The 15,628-nt window shown below is 38.5% G+C and overlaps 1 protein-coding gene across 2 annotated transcripts in view; it reads left to right on the top strand.

The window, feature by feature from the left end:
- Nucleotides 1–458: 458 nt before the first annotated feature.
- The window catches only part of SHQ1 (SHQ1, H/ACA ribonucleoprotein assembly factor), a 54,302-nt gene continuing 39,132 nt past the window's right edge, over nucleotides 459–15,628 (top strand). The window contains exons 1-7 of one of the 2 annotated variants that reach the window (XM_074602793.1): nucleotides 459–796; nucleotides 2,125–2,307; nucleotides 3,194–3,258; nucleotides 4,142–4,264; nucleotides 5,044–5,201; nucleotides 6,817–6,929; nucleotides 8,920–9,047. In XM_074602793.1, the coding sequence (XP_074458894.1) occupies nucleotides 2,165–2,307; nucleotides 3,194–3,258; nucleotides 4,142–4,264; nucleotides 5,044–5,201; nucleotides 6,817–6,929; nucleotides 8,920–9,047 (730 nt within the window). In that variant the 5' untranslated portion in view covers nucleotides 459–796; nucleotides 2,125–2,164. The remainder of the gene's footprint in view (nucleotides 797–2,124; nucleotides 2,308–3,193; nucleotides 3,259–4,141; nucleotides 4,265–5,043; nucleotides 5,202–6,816; nucleotides 6,930–8,919; nucleotides 9,048–15,628) is intronic. The other variant, XM_074602794.1, reaches the window with a different exon arrangement.

Below are 15,628 nucleotides of genomic sequence, written 5' to 3'. Positions count from 1 at the left end.
GGAAGGGGCTCTAAGGTCTCTCTGGAGCCCTCCCTTCTCCAGACTGAACACTCCCAACTCTCTTAGCCTGACAGTTGTTAGGGGTTGGGATCTTATCAAATGCTACTTTCACCTCTTGAAATAGTTAGACCTCCCTTGAACCAGGACGACTAGCCCACCACAACATCACTTTTGTTAAAAAACAAGGCCCGTGGGGGGCACCTGAGAGAAGGACCCCCTGGCCGGCGAGGCCCATGAGGTACCGTAAGGGAAGGCCGGGCCCGAGGGGCGGTGGAGGCTCCCTCAGCCTCCCCCCAGGGCCAGAGGCCGCTCACTCGTCAGTACCACGCTCTCTTCTGGTTTTGTTCTCTCCGGCGTTGTTCCCTCCCGAAGGCGGGCAGCGGGGCGGTACATCAGGGAGGTGGCCAGGCTGGGCCGCCGCTGGTTCCCGCCCCGCCGGCGCTGCCCGCGCATGCGCATCCTCCGCATCCTCCACTTGAGCGCCCGGCGCGCGCTGTGGGTGGTGGCGGGGTTAGGCCTAAGGCGGGCGGCCTCAGCGGAGCGGTCTGGAGTGGGGCTCTCCTCGCCGGCAGCCGCCTCCTCGGGGAGCCAGCTCCCTTCAGAGGCTTCGGGGGGCTGTGGAGGTTGCTGTTCGCGGCCCTTGGCCATTGGTGCGGGTCTGCCCGCGGGAGCCCGGCTCGTCCCTTCCCTCAGCGCGTCGGCGCGGTCTTGGCGGCTTGTCCCGGGGGCGTCGGGGTCACGGCTGGCGGGCTTCCCTCTCCCGTGCCCTGCGGCGCGGCTCCGGAGTTAGCCTGTGGTAAAGTTATCGCGTATTGACCCGGTTTAATGAGCAGCGGAGGGAATTATGTCTTACTGTAGTACTTTTGAGGGAAAGCAGAGCAAAGCTTTTGTCCCTTTTCTTGCCAGCCCCTTGCTGCAACAGAAGCATTTTAATTCTGTTTGCTTTTTTTTCCCTCTAGTATGTAGTAGTCTTTTTACAGAAAAGGCTGGGAAGCTTAATTATTTTGGGATGCCTTATTTTAGAATGGAAAAAGCGCTGCTGGGTATGGAATATCGCGTTGTTGTGGGATGGATGTCAGCGGTTCCTGGGCTGTGAAACACCCGGGGCTTGTGTGGGAACCTCCAGATTTAATGACCTGGGGTCATTAATTTGTGCCAGGGATGCCCAAAGTGCAGCAGCTCAGAGCAGGAACTGCTGGGCCTGGCTTTGGGGCTGCTGTTAAATGTTATGAACCTCTGGTTCCGTGTCCTGGCTTGAGGTAAAACAGAAAATAAAAATGCAGGCAGGCTGGCGTATCATCCTTGAAGGGTCTGAGCAAGCTAGCGGATTTTTATTACCTCTTGTCCCGTGTTTTTAGGCAGCATGCAGTGTTTAAATAGATAAGAAGAAAGTCCACAGAAATGTACATCAGTTTGCAGGTGTTCTTCAGTCCAGGTATTTCCTATCTAGTTACAAGTCGATAAGCACAATGCAGCTTCTCAGCCTGGAAAGGGTGGAAATGTTGCCCTGGAATCAAGTGATACAGTGAAATGGAGAGTTTCGTTTTTGTTATACCTGTTAAATGAAGTCGATTACCCATAAGAAAAATAAGGGTAATCCATTAATTTAGCCCCGTTAATGATTAATGCTCAATATTTGCTCATGAAATTGTCAGAATGGTTAATAAAGAGAACTGTGAAAGTCAGATTTGTATGGATTATAAAATACAGTTCTAATTTTTTGAAAGTATTACTGTTTTTCAGTATTTTCTAGTAGTGGTTTGTGATCAGTTCACTAATGAACTGTACAGATTTAACATCTGCTATGTGTGAAATTATAAGCAAGTTACAAAAAGCTGCCAAGTTCAAGAACTGAACTTAGTGTGCTTTTTATGCTTGATATGGTGGTGCTTTCCTGTGCTCCAGATGGTTGCATTCATTTATGTTCAATTGTTTCATTAGGGTTCAGAGAGATGATGCCTTCACATTCTTGATAACGTGCTGCTTCTGTTGTTGTCATGAGTATGTTGAAGATAATTCTGTGTGAACCTGAAATGGTCATCTTGTAGAATTTTTGAAGAGTCGCTAGTTGCTCTCATAAGTTGGAGATTACAATAATTTTTTCCTGTTTTCCTGTTTTGATAGGGCCGCAAAGCCAGTGGTTGCTTTTCGTGCAGGATTCGTCATGATCACTCCAGCTTTTGAGCTGACCCAGGATCCGGATTTTCTTACAATAGTAATCAAAGTACCTTATGCCAGAGCTTCAGAGTTCGATGTGTATTTTGAAGGGGAAGATTTTAAATTTTATGCTAAGCCATACTTTCTCAGGCAAGTAATGGCAGGATTTAAAAAAATTGGATTTAGTAAAAGAAATAAAAGTCAGCAGAGAATGAACTTCAGTTTGGTCCCTTCAGAACGTTCCTCATCTGCAGGTTTTACACTGTAGACTGCAGACAGCCCATTTTGTGCAAAGAATTGTTTTTATGGATCTGACCTCTGTTTCTAGACATTAAATCACGTTAAAAGGAGTTTAAAGAAATACTTTTCTAAATTTACTTTACGATAGAATTTTAATTGTAAAATGGCAAGGCAATTCTTTGGATGTATGTAAGTTGTGTAGAATATGTGTCTTCTCCCAGAGCCAGATACAGTATATTTGCTGAAGAATGGGTTTTGATGCACTTCTAGTAACATATGGTGAGAAAAGTCATGTGAGTGGAGGCAGTAGGAAGTGAGGTTCCAGGCTGTGTCTTTTCTCTAGATAGCAAGTTCCCCACTACACTATAGGAAAGGAACAAGAGGCAATCTCAGTATCAAAGTTATTCTGAGTAAGCAGTACAAGAACTCTGGATGAGTTCTCATATCCTGTTGCTGGGGGTTAGCTTAGAGTTTTTAAATTGCAGAATCTTCCCAGTGTTGTACATTGTGCCAAGGGCGTCATCTCTGTGGTGGCTGTGGCCTCATCCAAGCTGGGAAACCAGGAGTTACAAATTTTCTCTATCTTGGATGCCGGTCTCTTGTACCAATATCTAGGGAAAAAGATTTTGAGGTGCATGGGGATTTAACTCAATGACTTCCATTAGTGTCAACAGGAGTCATGTAGTTAAGTCCTTTGTACTGCTTTTGGAATGTGACTTACATTTTTATAGGCTGAAACACTTAAGTTGTGGAATTAGTCAAGCATTCAATGAGGCATCTCATTTTTTGCCTGCAGACTAACACTTCCTGGAAGAATTGTAGAAGATGGCAGAGAAAAAGCATCTTATAATACGGACAAAGGTATTAGTTAGTTTTCTTAGTATGTGTGTCATTAAAAATGCTGCTAACTCTGCAATAATTTGTACTTTGCTGCACTGGAATTGCATAGAACTTTATTGAAGTGTACGATACTGTAAATAAATGTAAAGTTTCTCATATGTAGTATTAAAAAAAAAAATCTTGCTTGGGGTTTATTGTACTTACTTAGGCCATCCTTAAGCACAAAGGATGTGTTCAGAACTGTCCTAGTAATGAAAAAATTATGTACAAGTCCTTCTGAAGCCCTGTGGGGGCATGGGGACATGTCATTGTACCAAGATCATTAGTCTAGTAAATCTGCGAAGAAGTCAGGTAGTGCTGAGCAGAAATGAGATAATCCTGAGGTACTCTCTTGAATATGTCTTAAGAGAGAAGACGTTATCTTTTCTCCACACCTAAGGTGGAAGGTATTTCTGGAGTAAAATATGTACCTTCTGGAATTAATGTATTCACTAAAAAAACCCCACAACTAAATAAAACCTATAATTTGCTGCTTGCAAAGCCTTTATTATGTCCTTGACTTAAGACAATAATCAGATTGCTGAATGTAGTTTCCTATGGTCTGTTGAATGCTTGATTGGTGGAAGGATTCAAGATAAAATAAAGCTTGTATTCTGTTGGTTTGTTTTTATACAATGTGAGCCGAGAGACCAACACTTGTTAAATATTCTCTTCCACGCTTTATCATTAAAGTCTTTTATTTTTGTGAAGTAAGGTTAAAAACATGCACAGGGATTGATGCATAATAAAATGCTACCTGCATGTGTCCCAGTTTCTGTGAGCCTTTTTCATTAGAGGAAAAATGCACATTTTTGTTTGTCTTGGATATTTTAATGCAATAACTGTATTCTGACTTCCCTTTAAGGAACTTTTACAATTCGGTTACCTAAGGAGATTCCTGGCCAATATTTTGAGGGACTGGACATGCTGACATCTCTTTTAGCACCAAAGAAATCAAGATCAGGAAAACCTTTAGTAGAAGAGATAGGTATGACCAAAAAAAAATCCTGTTTATACTAGTGATACTCATACATAATGAAATAGTTAATAGTTATAGATCTACATAGTGATATATGTAGAAAAATAGAATATTTCTATTATTGCCTAGTCCAAGATATGAGAAGAGTGTGAATGAATCTGAAAGTTCATCTAAGTATAAAAGTACATGTCTTCTTTATAGGTTTAGTTATGTTTACATTTTTCCAAAATGTGCTTAACATATGCTAATCCTCTGTAGATCTTTGTACCCCTCTAGTGGCTGTATAATACACACACATTTGAGTCTTCTGCTTTCTACAAGCTAGCACAACTGGACCTGTAGTTCAAATGGCATAAGCTAATTAAAACCACAGCTTCTAGTGGATGACTTGGCTGAAATCAGTATTTAACAGACAGGAAGGTTTGACTAGCTGTGTTTAATTTTTTAATATTTATCTGAAATTATTGATAACATTACTTTGATCCTGTCAGGGTTCTTTTAGCATCAAATTCTGATCTTGTTGAAATCAGTGGAACAATTACTTCAGTCTTTGAGTGAGTATACTTAAAAACTTCAGTGTTCCCAGTCTTCATTTTTGAAAGTTTGAGAATTTGGAGCAGGACCTATGGTTTCCTGATGTAAGCGTCTGCCTTTATGACTCAGTGTCATATAAGATTTCTTAAAAGACGTAGTAAAATGAGAAAGGCTTATTGTGTTATGTGTTTGCCTTTCTATTAAATAATATGTATTTTCTATGTAATAATTTTCTTTCTCTGACCATGCAATAGATACAGCTGCTTCTGCTGAGTTGTCTGAGGAGGAAGAAGAAGAATTTGACTGGGAAATAGAGCAGACCCCTTATGAAGAAAGTGCAGAAAGCATGCTACCACTACAGTACTGTTACGGCTTTGGGAATTTGCGGTCAGGAGTGTTCCAGCGGCTGCAGGTAGGTGCATTTTTGTCCTTTTGTATTGTAAAAGTTCAGGGTAACTTTCTTGTTGGAAAGGCTTCCTGGCTTATTCCAGAGTCAGGAGGGGATCATTAGATAATTGTTCTTCTCCATTACCCCATTCTGTGACTCAGAATATTCTGCTTTTGCACGTAGTAATACAGAGAAGTCCTTGTTGCTGCAGAACTTAGGGGATGGTAGAGACTGAGTTAATTGTGTAGCAGAGTCAACAGGCCAGTCTGTTTCTGCAGTAGTTTCAGTGTTGGAGGAAAGGGCTGGATGGGGTCCTTGGTAAAAATGGCCTCTGGAGGTGGGCTGCTGTCACCAGCATGGTTCAGCTCGCCTGTGAAGGCACGGAGAAAAAGGCCTGTATGAAGCAGGCCATGTGCCAGGGGAATAGTTCTGGCAAGCTGCAAACTGTCTCCCTGCTGTTAACAGTCCGCTGTTAACACTTGTGCTTTGTATTTGGTATTGTCTTCTGTTCTGAGTTCAAACATATTTAACATCAACGTACAGTATATTTCAGATGCCATGAATTTTAATTTATTTTTAAATTAAAAAGAAATTACTCAAAAAATAACGCTAGTGTATAAGTCCTGTTGTGGTTGTTGCATTAATTTTTTTTTTATTGTGAAATTCATGGTAATTTTCTCTTCGTACTTTTTGTTGTAGACTTGATGTTCTCACAAGACAAAAACTTTTGAAGTGTGAACTCTTCAAGGTGTCTGCCCACCTGCTATCTGTGGGATTTACTAGGGTTATGCTGATGCACTGAAGTTTGCTTTTGTGGGTTAATTGGTAGGACAGGAGCTTTAAAATGCAGTTACTTTGCTCTTGTGCGTTCAGCAGTTTTTTTAATTCATTAATAGATTGAAGCTAATCTACAGCCTGTAGCATGCCAGATAGTATAATAATATTTGTAGTATATAGAGCTCTTATTAAAATAGTAAATTATAACAATTTTTTGTAGTGTTCTTACTCTAAGCAATTTAAGTTGTAGCTGTTTAAAGCAACTTAATTATGTAACTCTGTAACTCGTTATTGCATAATTGTAGTATTTTCAGGGTTTGGAGCAGAAGGATTGCTGTTTATGGAGAAAGTATTTACATTCTGTTTGGATATATACATTGGTTCATTACCATGAAATTTGAAGTACGTTTCCCATCAGCATTAATGTACCACTACTTAATGATGCTTAAAAGGGCACTGCAATTGCCCATTAATTAATGTATGGCCACCTCAGAGTGTGACAGTAATCCCAAAAGTCACAAGAACGGTATCTATGGTTTTTATCTTGTCTTTGTTGTGGGCTTTTGTTAAACATTGCAAATCTTATCATAATGCGAAATAACCTGTCTGCCTTAAGATAAAATGGCCCGAGTAGACTTCATAGTATCATGAATTCTAAGGAACTTCAAATAATTGAATTTCCTTGGAATTTTGATGTTTTGTCTGCACAATGGAGCCTGAATTTGCAAGATTTGCAAGGGAGGTTAAAAAGCGACCAGGGATTTCAGTGTAATGCTGATAAGCATCCTTCCTAAACTCTTACTAAATAAATCTTGCATATCATACTTGTGGCTTGATCGTATAATTTTTGTTCCATTTGCAGGATGAACTCAGTGATGTTATTGACATTAAGGCTCCAGACCAGACTCCTGTAGATGAACGTAGGAGGAAACGCCTGGCAGCTGAGGCTGCCAAGTTTGACCCTGATCATTACCTGTGAGCATTGATTTACTTCACCTGGTCAAGTAAAAGTACCTCAGTTGAAATATATTCTCTTTTTCTTTTCATAAATTATTGGTTTTGAGATCACTTTTGGAAATAATAGCTTTATTTTTTTTATTGTCTGTTTCTTTGTCTCTTCACAGTAGGCCTTAGAGGGTATTCTTAAGTGTGACACTGACACAAGACCTTGCTTATCAGTTTTGGGGTTACTCTGCTGTTTAGTTACTGCTTAAATCTGCATTCGAGCAGGGGCTGCTGTGAACTGTTGCAGAACATTGTTTCATAGTTCGCCTCTTCAGCAGCTGAGTAGCCAATCCCTGCCAGCATTTCAGGTTGTAGATGTCAGAACTTTGTCTTCCCCTTGTGAAACAAGGATTACTGAAACATCCTGGTCTATGAGAAAGTAAATTTGAGCTTTGAAGTGGTGAAGATTTTGTCTGGGCCACTTTTGCCTTCATCAGATGAAGCCTTTTTTACAGCAGAATGAGGAAAAGTGCCAAACCAAGACTCTGTGTTTCTTTGTGCTTCGTCCCATGTAATGAAGGTGGAAATGATTCTTCTTGCCTTTTAAGTTGGAGTATTTTGGGTTGAATTAGGTTCAGAAACTTCCAAATAAGTAAACTAAATTGAAGCCATGAGATCTATTAATACAGTGATTCTTGCAAGATTGATTTGGTGGGAGAAGAGTGTAGTCCCTAGTAGGGAGAATTAGTACTTCTGGTGTGTTTTGTTGGGGAGAGGCAGGCTCAACCCATTTTGAGTTGTTTCAGGAGGTATCTTTGCAAACTTGGAATTTTTCCCCAGTCAGGTGTTTCAGAGGCAGCTGTGTGTCTTTCTCCAGCACATCAAAATTAGAAAAGCTTTCTTGAAATGTCACTTCGAAGTACATTTCACTAGAACTGAAGTAGTTCCTAACCTATAATGGGATGCAAATTACAGTAATTGTAAGTTTCCATCTTAGACCCTGTGTTCTAGCCTGGTAGGTGAGCTACAACCATTTAGTTTAATAGCTGTCTTTTGGATGCTTCAGAACAGATGATACCAACCTTTCTTCAACAAAAATTGTTTTCCTGTGTACCCTGATGAGAAGGACGTCTCTGGGAGAAATGGTGGCAAACAGAAGTGTTCTGTTGCCTTTGAGGAAGATGTACACTGACTGATATCTTTAGGTTATGTTGTAAAGACACTGAAGGAAAGCAACAAAAAAATCTGTCAGTGTAAGAGTGAAGCAAATTACATTCTGTACTCAGCGGACTGGGTAGAATTTGTATGATGATTAAGAAGGTATTAAGAAACTTCCTGCATTATTTTTTTTAGTTCTCAGTATTTATAGTATTGTTTGGCTTGAAGAAAAAGCTAAAAATGATATGAGGAAGCCTAGAACTTGAATCCTTTAGTATAAATCCTCTCAGAACTACTATATTGAGATTTTTACCACAGTGGATTAGTGCTGAGATGAAGATAATCTCTCTTCCAGAATTTATGTACAACTCTTTTTTTGTTTTTTTTTTTTCACCTTGCTACATTATGCCCTTGTTTACCTAAAAGTCTGTCCCCATCCCTACTTTATCTTTGCCGTTCAGCTGCATACTCTTCCTCCACAAAGTATAGGCAGTTTTAAAGTGGGAGAGCTTCCCAGTAAAATCAGGTTTGCTGCCAGTAATATTGTCTGAGAAGTCTCCTCTTTGGAATGCTTTCCTTTGGATACATCCAGAACAAATCAAGTTTGTTCACCTTCATGTGATGCTGCAAACTCATCAATTTCTTAGGCTTCTGTCTGGGTGGCTCAGGAAAGATGGAGGAAGTAAGGAAGGGGTACTGTAAGATAAGAGAATATTGTTTATGCTTTTAATAATCATCATTTTCTCATTTCAAGTCCGACATATTTCTAATGTAGGAAAATAACCTATTCTGAGTATGTATTAAAATATACACACATACACTATAAACTGAAATAAATAGCATATGACTTTTTTTTTCCTAGAGCTGATTTTTTTGAAGATGAAGCTATTCAGCATGTCTTAATGTACAAACCATGGTGGGTTGATGTTCATAAAAAAATGACAGCCTTTAAGGGAGAAAGTCATCAGGAACACGACAATCATACATTTGGTGAGAACATACATGTACACACACCCCTGTTGCTTGAATGATAATTCCTGTGATGCCATGTTATGTTCTAGTTAGTTGTTCTTAAAGGAAAAAGTATGGGTTTATCCTACAATTTTCAGTCTTAATCATTCTTAGAGGAGTATTCTGTTAATTTTCCTGTCCTCAGAGGAAAAAAAAATTTCTATGAGGGACAGTTACATACCGAAATCTTTGAGACAGTTGTGTGTGGAGCAGTTGACAGTACATTATAAATTGGTCACTTCATAACAGATAAATGCTTAAGATGTAGCGTAGCACGTGATCTCTTTTTCGTCTGCATAACAAATTTTGGAGTTAACTGTTTATAAAGGCCATTCTAGAATTTCAGGTATCGATGAAGAAAAAGTTCCCTTTTAAAGGTATACTGTAATTTTTAAGATTTCAAAGGAGCTGCTAGTGTCAGTAAGTCATAGCATCTGAAATCAAATTAGTCCTATCTTTGTTTAGTGATTGTCATAGCTAGAAAATGGGTCCTTTGTTTCTGGTGCTTATCTCTTCTTTTTTTTCAGATTTTTCGAGTAACCGTTCTCCCTTTCCTAGTTATATTTTCAGTGGAAAAAATAGTCAAAACTGGTTTTTGTGCCTACTTCCAAATATGGTGCAGACACTTCACAGCACGTTTTCCAAGCATTAGCTGTGGAAGATTGTACTAATATCAGCCCTTATCTCTGTTTGATAAGCGTGCCTTTGGTAGAATGTTTTATTTTATTTACGCAGTACCACAGAAAGTCGTGGCATTTATTATGCTACTGTTATTTTTATGGGTCTTGGAGACTTTTTTCAAAACAAAATCTTTGTGTCCTTTTAGAAACTAAAAGGGGTGGTTTCAGGTTTAGTAGATGACCTTGTAACAGTGCTGTTAACTGATAACTGAGATTACCTTTCCATACACAGTGATTGCAGAGAGCGTTACAAATTACTATTATGCATATTCTTTTATTGTCCTTTGTTCATTTCCTATGTAGTATGAAAATCCGATATAACTAAAGTAGATGATGATGATCCCTTCACCAGAGGTTCTTAACAAATATTAGTGCATTAATAATACCTGCACTTTCACATTTTCTACAGGAGAACAACAATGGAATTTGGGTAAATGTTGTGTATTTTGCTGTGAATGTAATCTGATCTTCATTGCTGGTCTCTTTTCAGCCTCTGAAGCCAGAAATTGTTAATTATATCCATCATAAGCATTTGATTTAAAAAGCATTTGACAAAGGTACAAGAAGCTTGAAAATAGAATATGAGGGGTTCTTTTGTTTGTTTTCACCCATTCACTCCTTAGTAAATGAAACACTGCTAATGTTTGCCTGTGTTAAGGAACATAATGAAAATGAAGAGCTGCTGGATGATTTTGTTGATAAAGAATATTTTTACTCCAAATTGAGATTCCGAAGAAAACCACATACGTGTGTTGCGGGACTTAGGGGCAACAACAACAACAGACAAACTGCTCGAAAGCCTGGCAAGCCTGCTAATGAAAGTTACTCAGAAAATGGGGTTATATAAAGGATCATCTTTTCTCTAAACCATTTGTTATAACAGATATATATTTAATAAGGATGATAAAAAACATTTAGTCTGATCTTTGTGTGGCTGAGTGAAGAAGCGTATGTAGTTTTGTGGATCTTTAGGAAATATAGGTAACATAAGAGGCCATCTGGTGTTTGGGTTACGTTAATGACAACAGCCCACCCTTTCCCTTAGAAAGGCCTCAGTTTTCATAATGTTGTTACTGCTTTTGAATGGCAAGAGCAGCTGGGGATGGCAAGCAGCTGAATGAGGATCTGAAACCATTGGAGGTTCCTAAACTGGAGTGAGTTGTGGTGAAATAAATCACCATGAGAGGGAGTACAGGTTCCACTTGAAGGTCCCTTATGAATGGGAATACAAAAGGGCAGGAGGTGGGTCTAGGCTGTTGGACCTGAAATCTGATCATCAATAGGATGAGTTCCCTGTGGTTTTATGTTGCTTTTTCACTTTATCCAATCAAAGGGGTGGTCTGCCTAATCGGAGTTACAGATTCAGGAATTCTGACAAGCTGAGTGCAATTTGACTGCATATCTGCATTAATATGTATTCCAGTATGCATGCTTAGGAAGTGGAAATGACATAGAAAAGGCACATAAAAGAAACAAGGACTGTGCTAGGTGAGGGACCTTCTTTACTACTTGAGAAATTTTATGTTATTTCCACTAGAACTGGGGAGAAGTCTGACTGCATTAAGGCAAAGTGTGCTATGCAGCTAGAAGGATAAGGAGGCAATCGTTGGCACTACAGTGTGGTTGTAGTCAGAAGCGTTTGAACGGTAGTGCTTAGCTATAAAAAGCAAAAGGGTACTCGAGCACAGAAGCTCTAGGGACACAAACGTTACGCGTATTGCAGTACATTTCAAGGTGTTCTGTGACGCAATGTGTGGTAATTCTCTGGCCCTGTGTATGCATGTATTCCCCTGTAGGTAGGTGTGAGGTCAAACCTTTTGTATTATAGAAATGTCCCCTGTTTACTTTTGAACCTCTTTAAGGGCATAAAGTAGGAGGGATTGAAACCTTCGTGCAGTTTCTTTTTATTGCTTATGGAAAAGAGACATAAAATTAAGAGTACCCGTATTTCTTACTCTTCCTGAGTTCCAAATTCATATCTTGTGTTAGGGAAAGCATCTAAAATAATTTCCATCATCTTTCACGATGGGGACTTCCAAGCATAGAGCTTGTAAAGAGACTTCAAATATTGGCGTATTTAAAATGTCTACAACTCATGGTAGTTGTATTGCCATCAACAGCTTGTAGAAACATTTGTCTGTCCTGTGTAAAGGACGGTTATGTTCTTGATTAAACATGTGCTGTCCCAAGCCATTACCCAAGAACACGGAAACTGAGAGATATGATGGAAATCACATGCTGTCAGATATGATCTCATCTCATACTGGAGAAGTCCACTACCCTCAAACATGAGATGGTGTATCTTTTTAGAGGGTTGTTCATTGAAGGTAAATGACTGGTAAGATAAGAAGGTAGGCATGCTAATGTTACAACTGTTGGTAGATTATAGTACAGGCTACCACAATATTGAGGTATTGACACTAGAATTTGATACCTGGTACCTGTAGTTCCCACCTACACAGTGTCTGTGGAACCAAAATGTCACTGGGAACTGACTTCTCAAGTTACTACACGGAAGAGTGAGTTTAGTGTGGGAAAGTGACATAAAAATTGGCAGGTTCTTTAAAAGTATATTTTTCTTATTCAGAAATGCTGAACCAAGATGGGGTTTTGTTGTTTGTTTCTTCCTTTTGCTGATTTATATTGATGTCCTTTTGTTTTATATCTTCATTGGTTTCTTGGAAGCAAAAACTCATTTACTTTTGTCTTTATAATGTTTTTGGATACAAGGAGTAATTAGAAATACAGATCGCTGTTTGTTTTGTTTTGTTTTGTTTTTTTTTGCATGGCATTACAATTAACTGAAGATTTTATTTGGTTGATTACTGTTCTTATTTTCATCCCTGGCTATTCTCTCTTCTGTTTTTACATCAGGTTTTTTTAATGTCTCATTACCAGATTTTTTTTTTCTTTTTGGATCAGCTTTTCTCATTAGCATTTAAAGTTTTCAGCTCTCTTCTGTCTTTACCTTGAATCTATTTTTATTTAACCTTTTCACTTTTTCTCCAGCCTGTGTGTATGGTGTGTATTTTGTCTTTTTTAAATTTCTTCTTTCATTGTCCTAAATGTCTTTTCTTTCTTTCATCCTTTTTTACATTTTACTGTGTATTGCAACGATTCTTTTCTTGCCCTTTGTGGGTTTTTATTTGTTTGTTTTCCCCATAGGCTTGTTAGCCTCCAGGCAGCTGAATTCATTGCCTTTGCAGTATGGCTGAGGAACCAGAAGTAGAGAGCAGGTTTCACCATAATGTTTGTAGCAAAATATCATTTTTTGGAGTGGACATTTTCTGAAGCTGAAAGGCACAGATTTTGTTTACGTTTACAATGTCTAATGCAAGTCAAGTAATACTCCATAAAGCCTAACTAATTACACAGCCTTTCCCATGAGGGAATAAAACTTCTGGAAAGCTTGCTTTCTGCTGCTACTGAAGCTTACGTTAGAGTCTTCCTTCTACAGATTCCAGATGAAAGATGTTCTGTTTTGTAACAATCCCATTCAACTTAGTTAAAAGATCACTTTTATTCTACTTCAACTTGCACAACTGTAAAAACTCCTTTTTAGGCAACACAATAATCTTCAAAGGCTCAGGCTGATGTATGTATTTAATATAATATTCGTATGCTCCAGGGATAATGTATTTTGTTTACAGTAACCTATTATGCTTACCAGTGACCATTCTTTCCTTCTGGTGTCCTCATAGAATAAGAGGTAATTTCTTTTTAAAGATCCATCTTTCAGTAGGGCTCTGCTCAAATATATACCATTACTGGTAAATTCATAAGTTTAAGATGAATCACGTACTTTTCTTCTTTTTTTTAGCACGTTTCTTCAATTGTTCTGCTTACCTGTTTTACTCAGTCTTCCAGGTGTTTGCAGCATGTGTACCTTCCTGGCACTGTTCTGCTGCAGAGCAAGTGTTTTTCATGTGAGGAAAGAAATCTGTTTATTCATGCATAATTCTTGGCATATAAACGATAGGTCTCTATTATAAAGTATCTCGGATTTTAAAAGGCAAGAATAGTAAGACATGGAAGAAAGAATGATGTATGATTTTGATATAGTTTATAGGAACTCCACATTTGTTAAATAATAAAGACAAAAATTAGTATAAAGGAAATTACAAGATCCAAGAAATTTTTTGGAGACTTTGGAAAGTTTATGGAGAATGCCTGAAAGAAGGTCAGAAGTGATATGGAGGAAATGGGCTCTAAATTTCAATTTGAGAATTAGAGAAGGGTGAAAGCTTGACATGGAAGAAAAGCTATTTGTGAAGGAGCTAAACTTTTGAATGGAAGAATTGTAAAGAAAAGGGAGGGGTGAACAAACCAGATTTGACTGGTAGTAGTTTAGAGTGAATTAATATAGGTATGCAGAGGAAGACAGCTTTGTGGTTTTAAGACTTTTAGTTCACTTCCTGAAGAACTGAGGCTCGTCTGATCGCAGTCTCCTCGACAGAGCTTATGGGGATCTCAAAGATGGGCTCTTCCTACAAGTTCTGCAAAAATGGCTCTGAATCTTCAGTGCTATCTTTTTAGATGTAGAGTCCATGCAGGAAAGGGATGTTGTCGGCATGTCAGCACTGCGGAAAGTTTCAGTAACCTTTCATATATTACCAGATAGCAACAAATTCAAGCACAAAAGACAAATCAATAGAAAATCAGCTTCATTAGTTCAGTTACTTGTTTAAGTTTACAGTATTATTATCAAGTATTTTTAAGGCATTATCCAGCACCAGGGGAAATGCTGATCCTTAGCACGGCCTTTGGGCATCTTTCTAGTCATAGCAGTGCTGCCTTTGCTTTTTTCATGTTTTAGGAAGAGGTTGAAAAGAAGAGAGTCTTGTTTGCAACTGATTAAAATCAATAGCTAACTTTCTTCCTGACAAATTTGCTCTTTGCTGACTAATCTCCTCCTTTATCTGGTGTTGCTGATTCTTTTACTTACAGGGATAGAAGTACACATTTAAGAAGCTTAATATTATAGCATAATATTTTAATTAACATTAAAAAAAAAAAGCGGGCGGGAGGGAATCAGTTCTGTTCAGTTATTTTCCTTCAAGATAGCTGTGGAATTCAAGACTTGGCTTGACAGGACCATAAGCCAAGGCTCTGCTTTCACCAGAAGATTAGACCAGCTGATTATCAGAGGTCCTTCCTGGCCTATACTTCTCTGTGATTCTCTCAGTCTGACCACGAGTTGGCTATCTGTCGAGATAGCACATTTTATCTAAGTACCCCTAACACATTTAGAATAATAAGTATCACACTGGTTCTGAGCTACAGATCTTACACTGGCTTGATCTAAGTGATGTGATATCAGTGTGAAATATGAGTAAGACCGTAACAAAACACCATCTAGCTGTCAGACCTCATCCTCCCCTTTAGACATTAAGCTGTACTTTACTGACAGTTGGGTACTGAAGAGCAATTTGAAATATGTTTATTTTAACATGAGGAATGGCTGATTTAAAATAAGTAAAGGAGATGATTAAAAAGTAAGGCAGTCTCTGTAGTACTGTCCAACAGTAACTTCGTATGGGAGATTAATTTTTCTGATTCCTTTAGACATGCCTATATTAATACAGAGTTATACTGTGGCTATAAGAAGCATGGGTTTGGCACTGACAAATGTACAAAACATTTTAAAATCAAACTTAAGGAAAACTTGCAAATTTAGTACTTGGTAAGTAGCAGCAGATGCATTAGATATTAATTATTGTACAGGTATTGTTATATAAACATTGGTGACATAAGTGTACAAAGTACAGGCTTAATAAATAAAATGTAATTACAATTTTACTTGTTCTGTTAATCTTATACTATGAACTTGTATTTTTGAATTAGGAGAACAAAGTAGGTGGTGGGTTTGATGCGTTCACA

The sequence above is a fragment of the Larus michahellis genome, chromosome 10 (assembly GCF_964199755.1).
Source record: "Larus michahellis chromosome 10, bLarMic1.1, whole genome shotgun sequence".
NCBI lineage: Eukaryota > Metazoa > Chordata > Aves > Charadriiformes > Laridae > Larus > Larus michahellis.
This window is presented reverse-complemented; position numbering and strand designations above follow the sequence as displayed.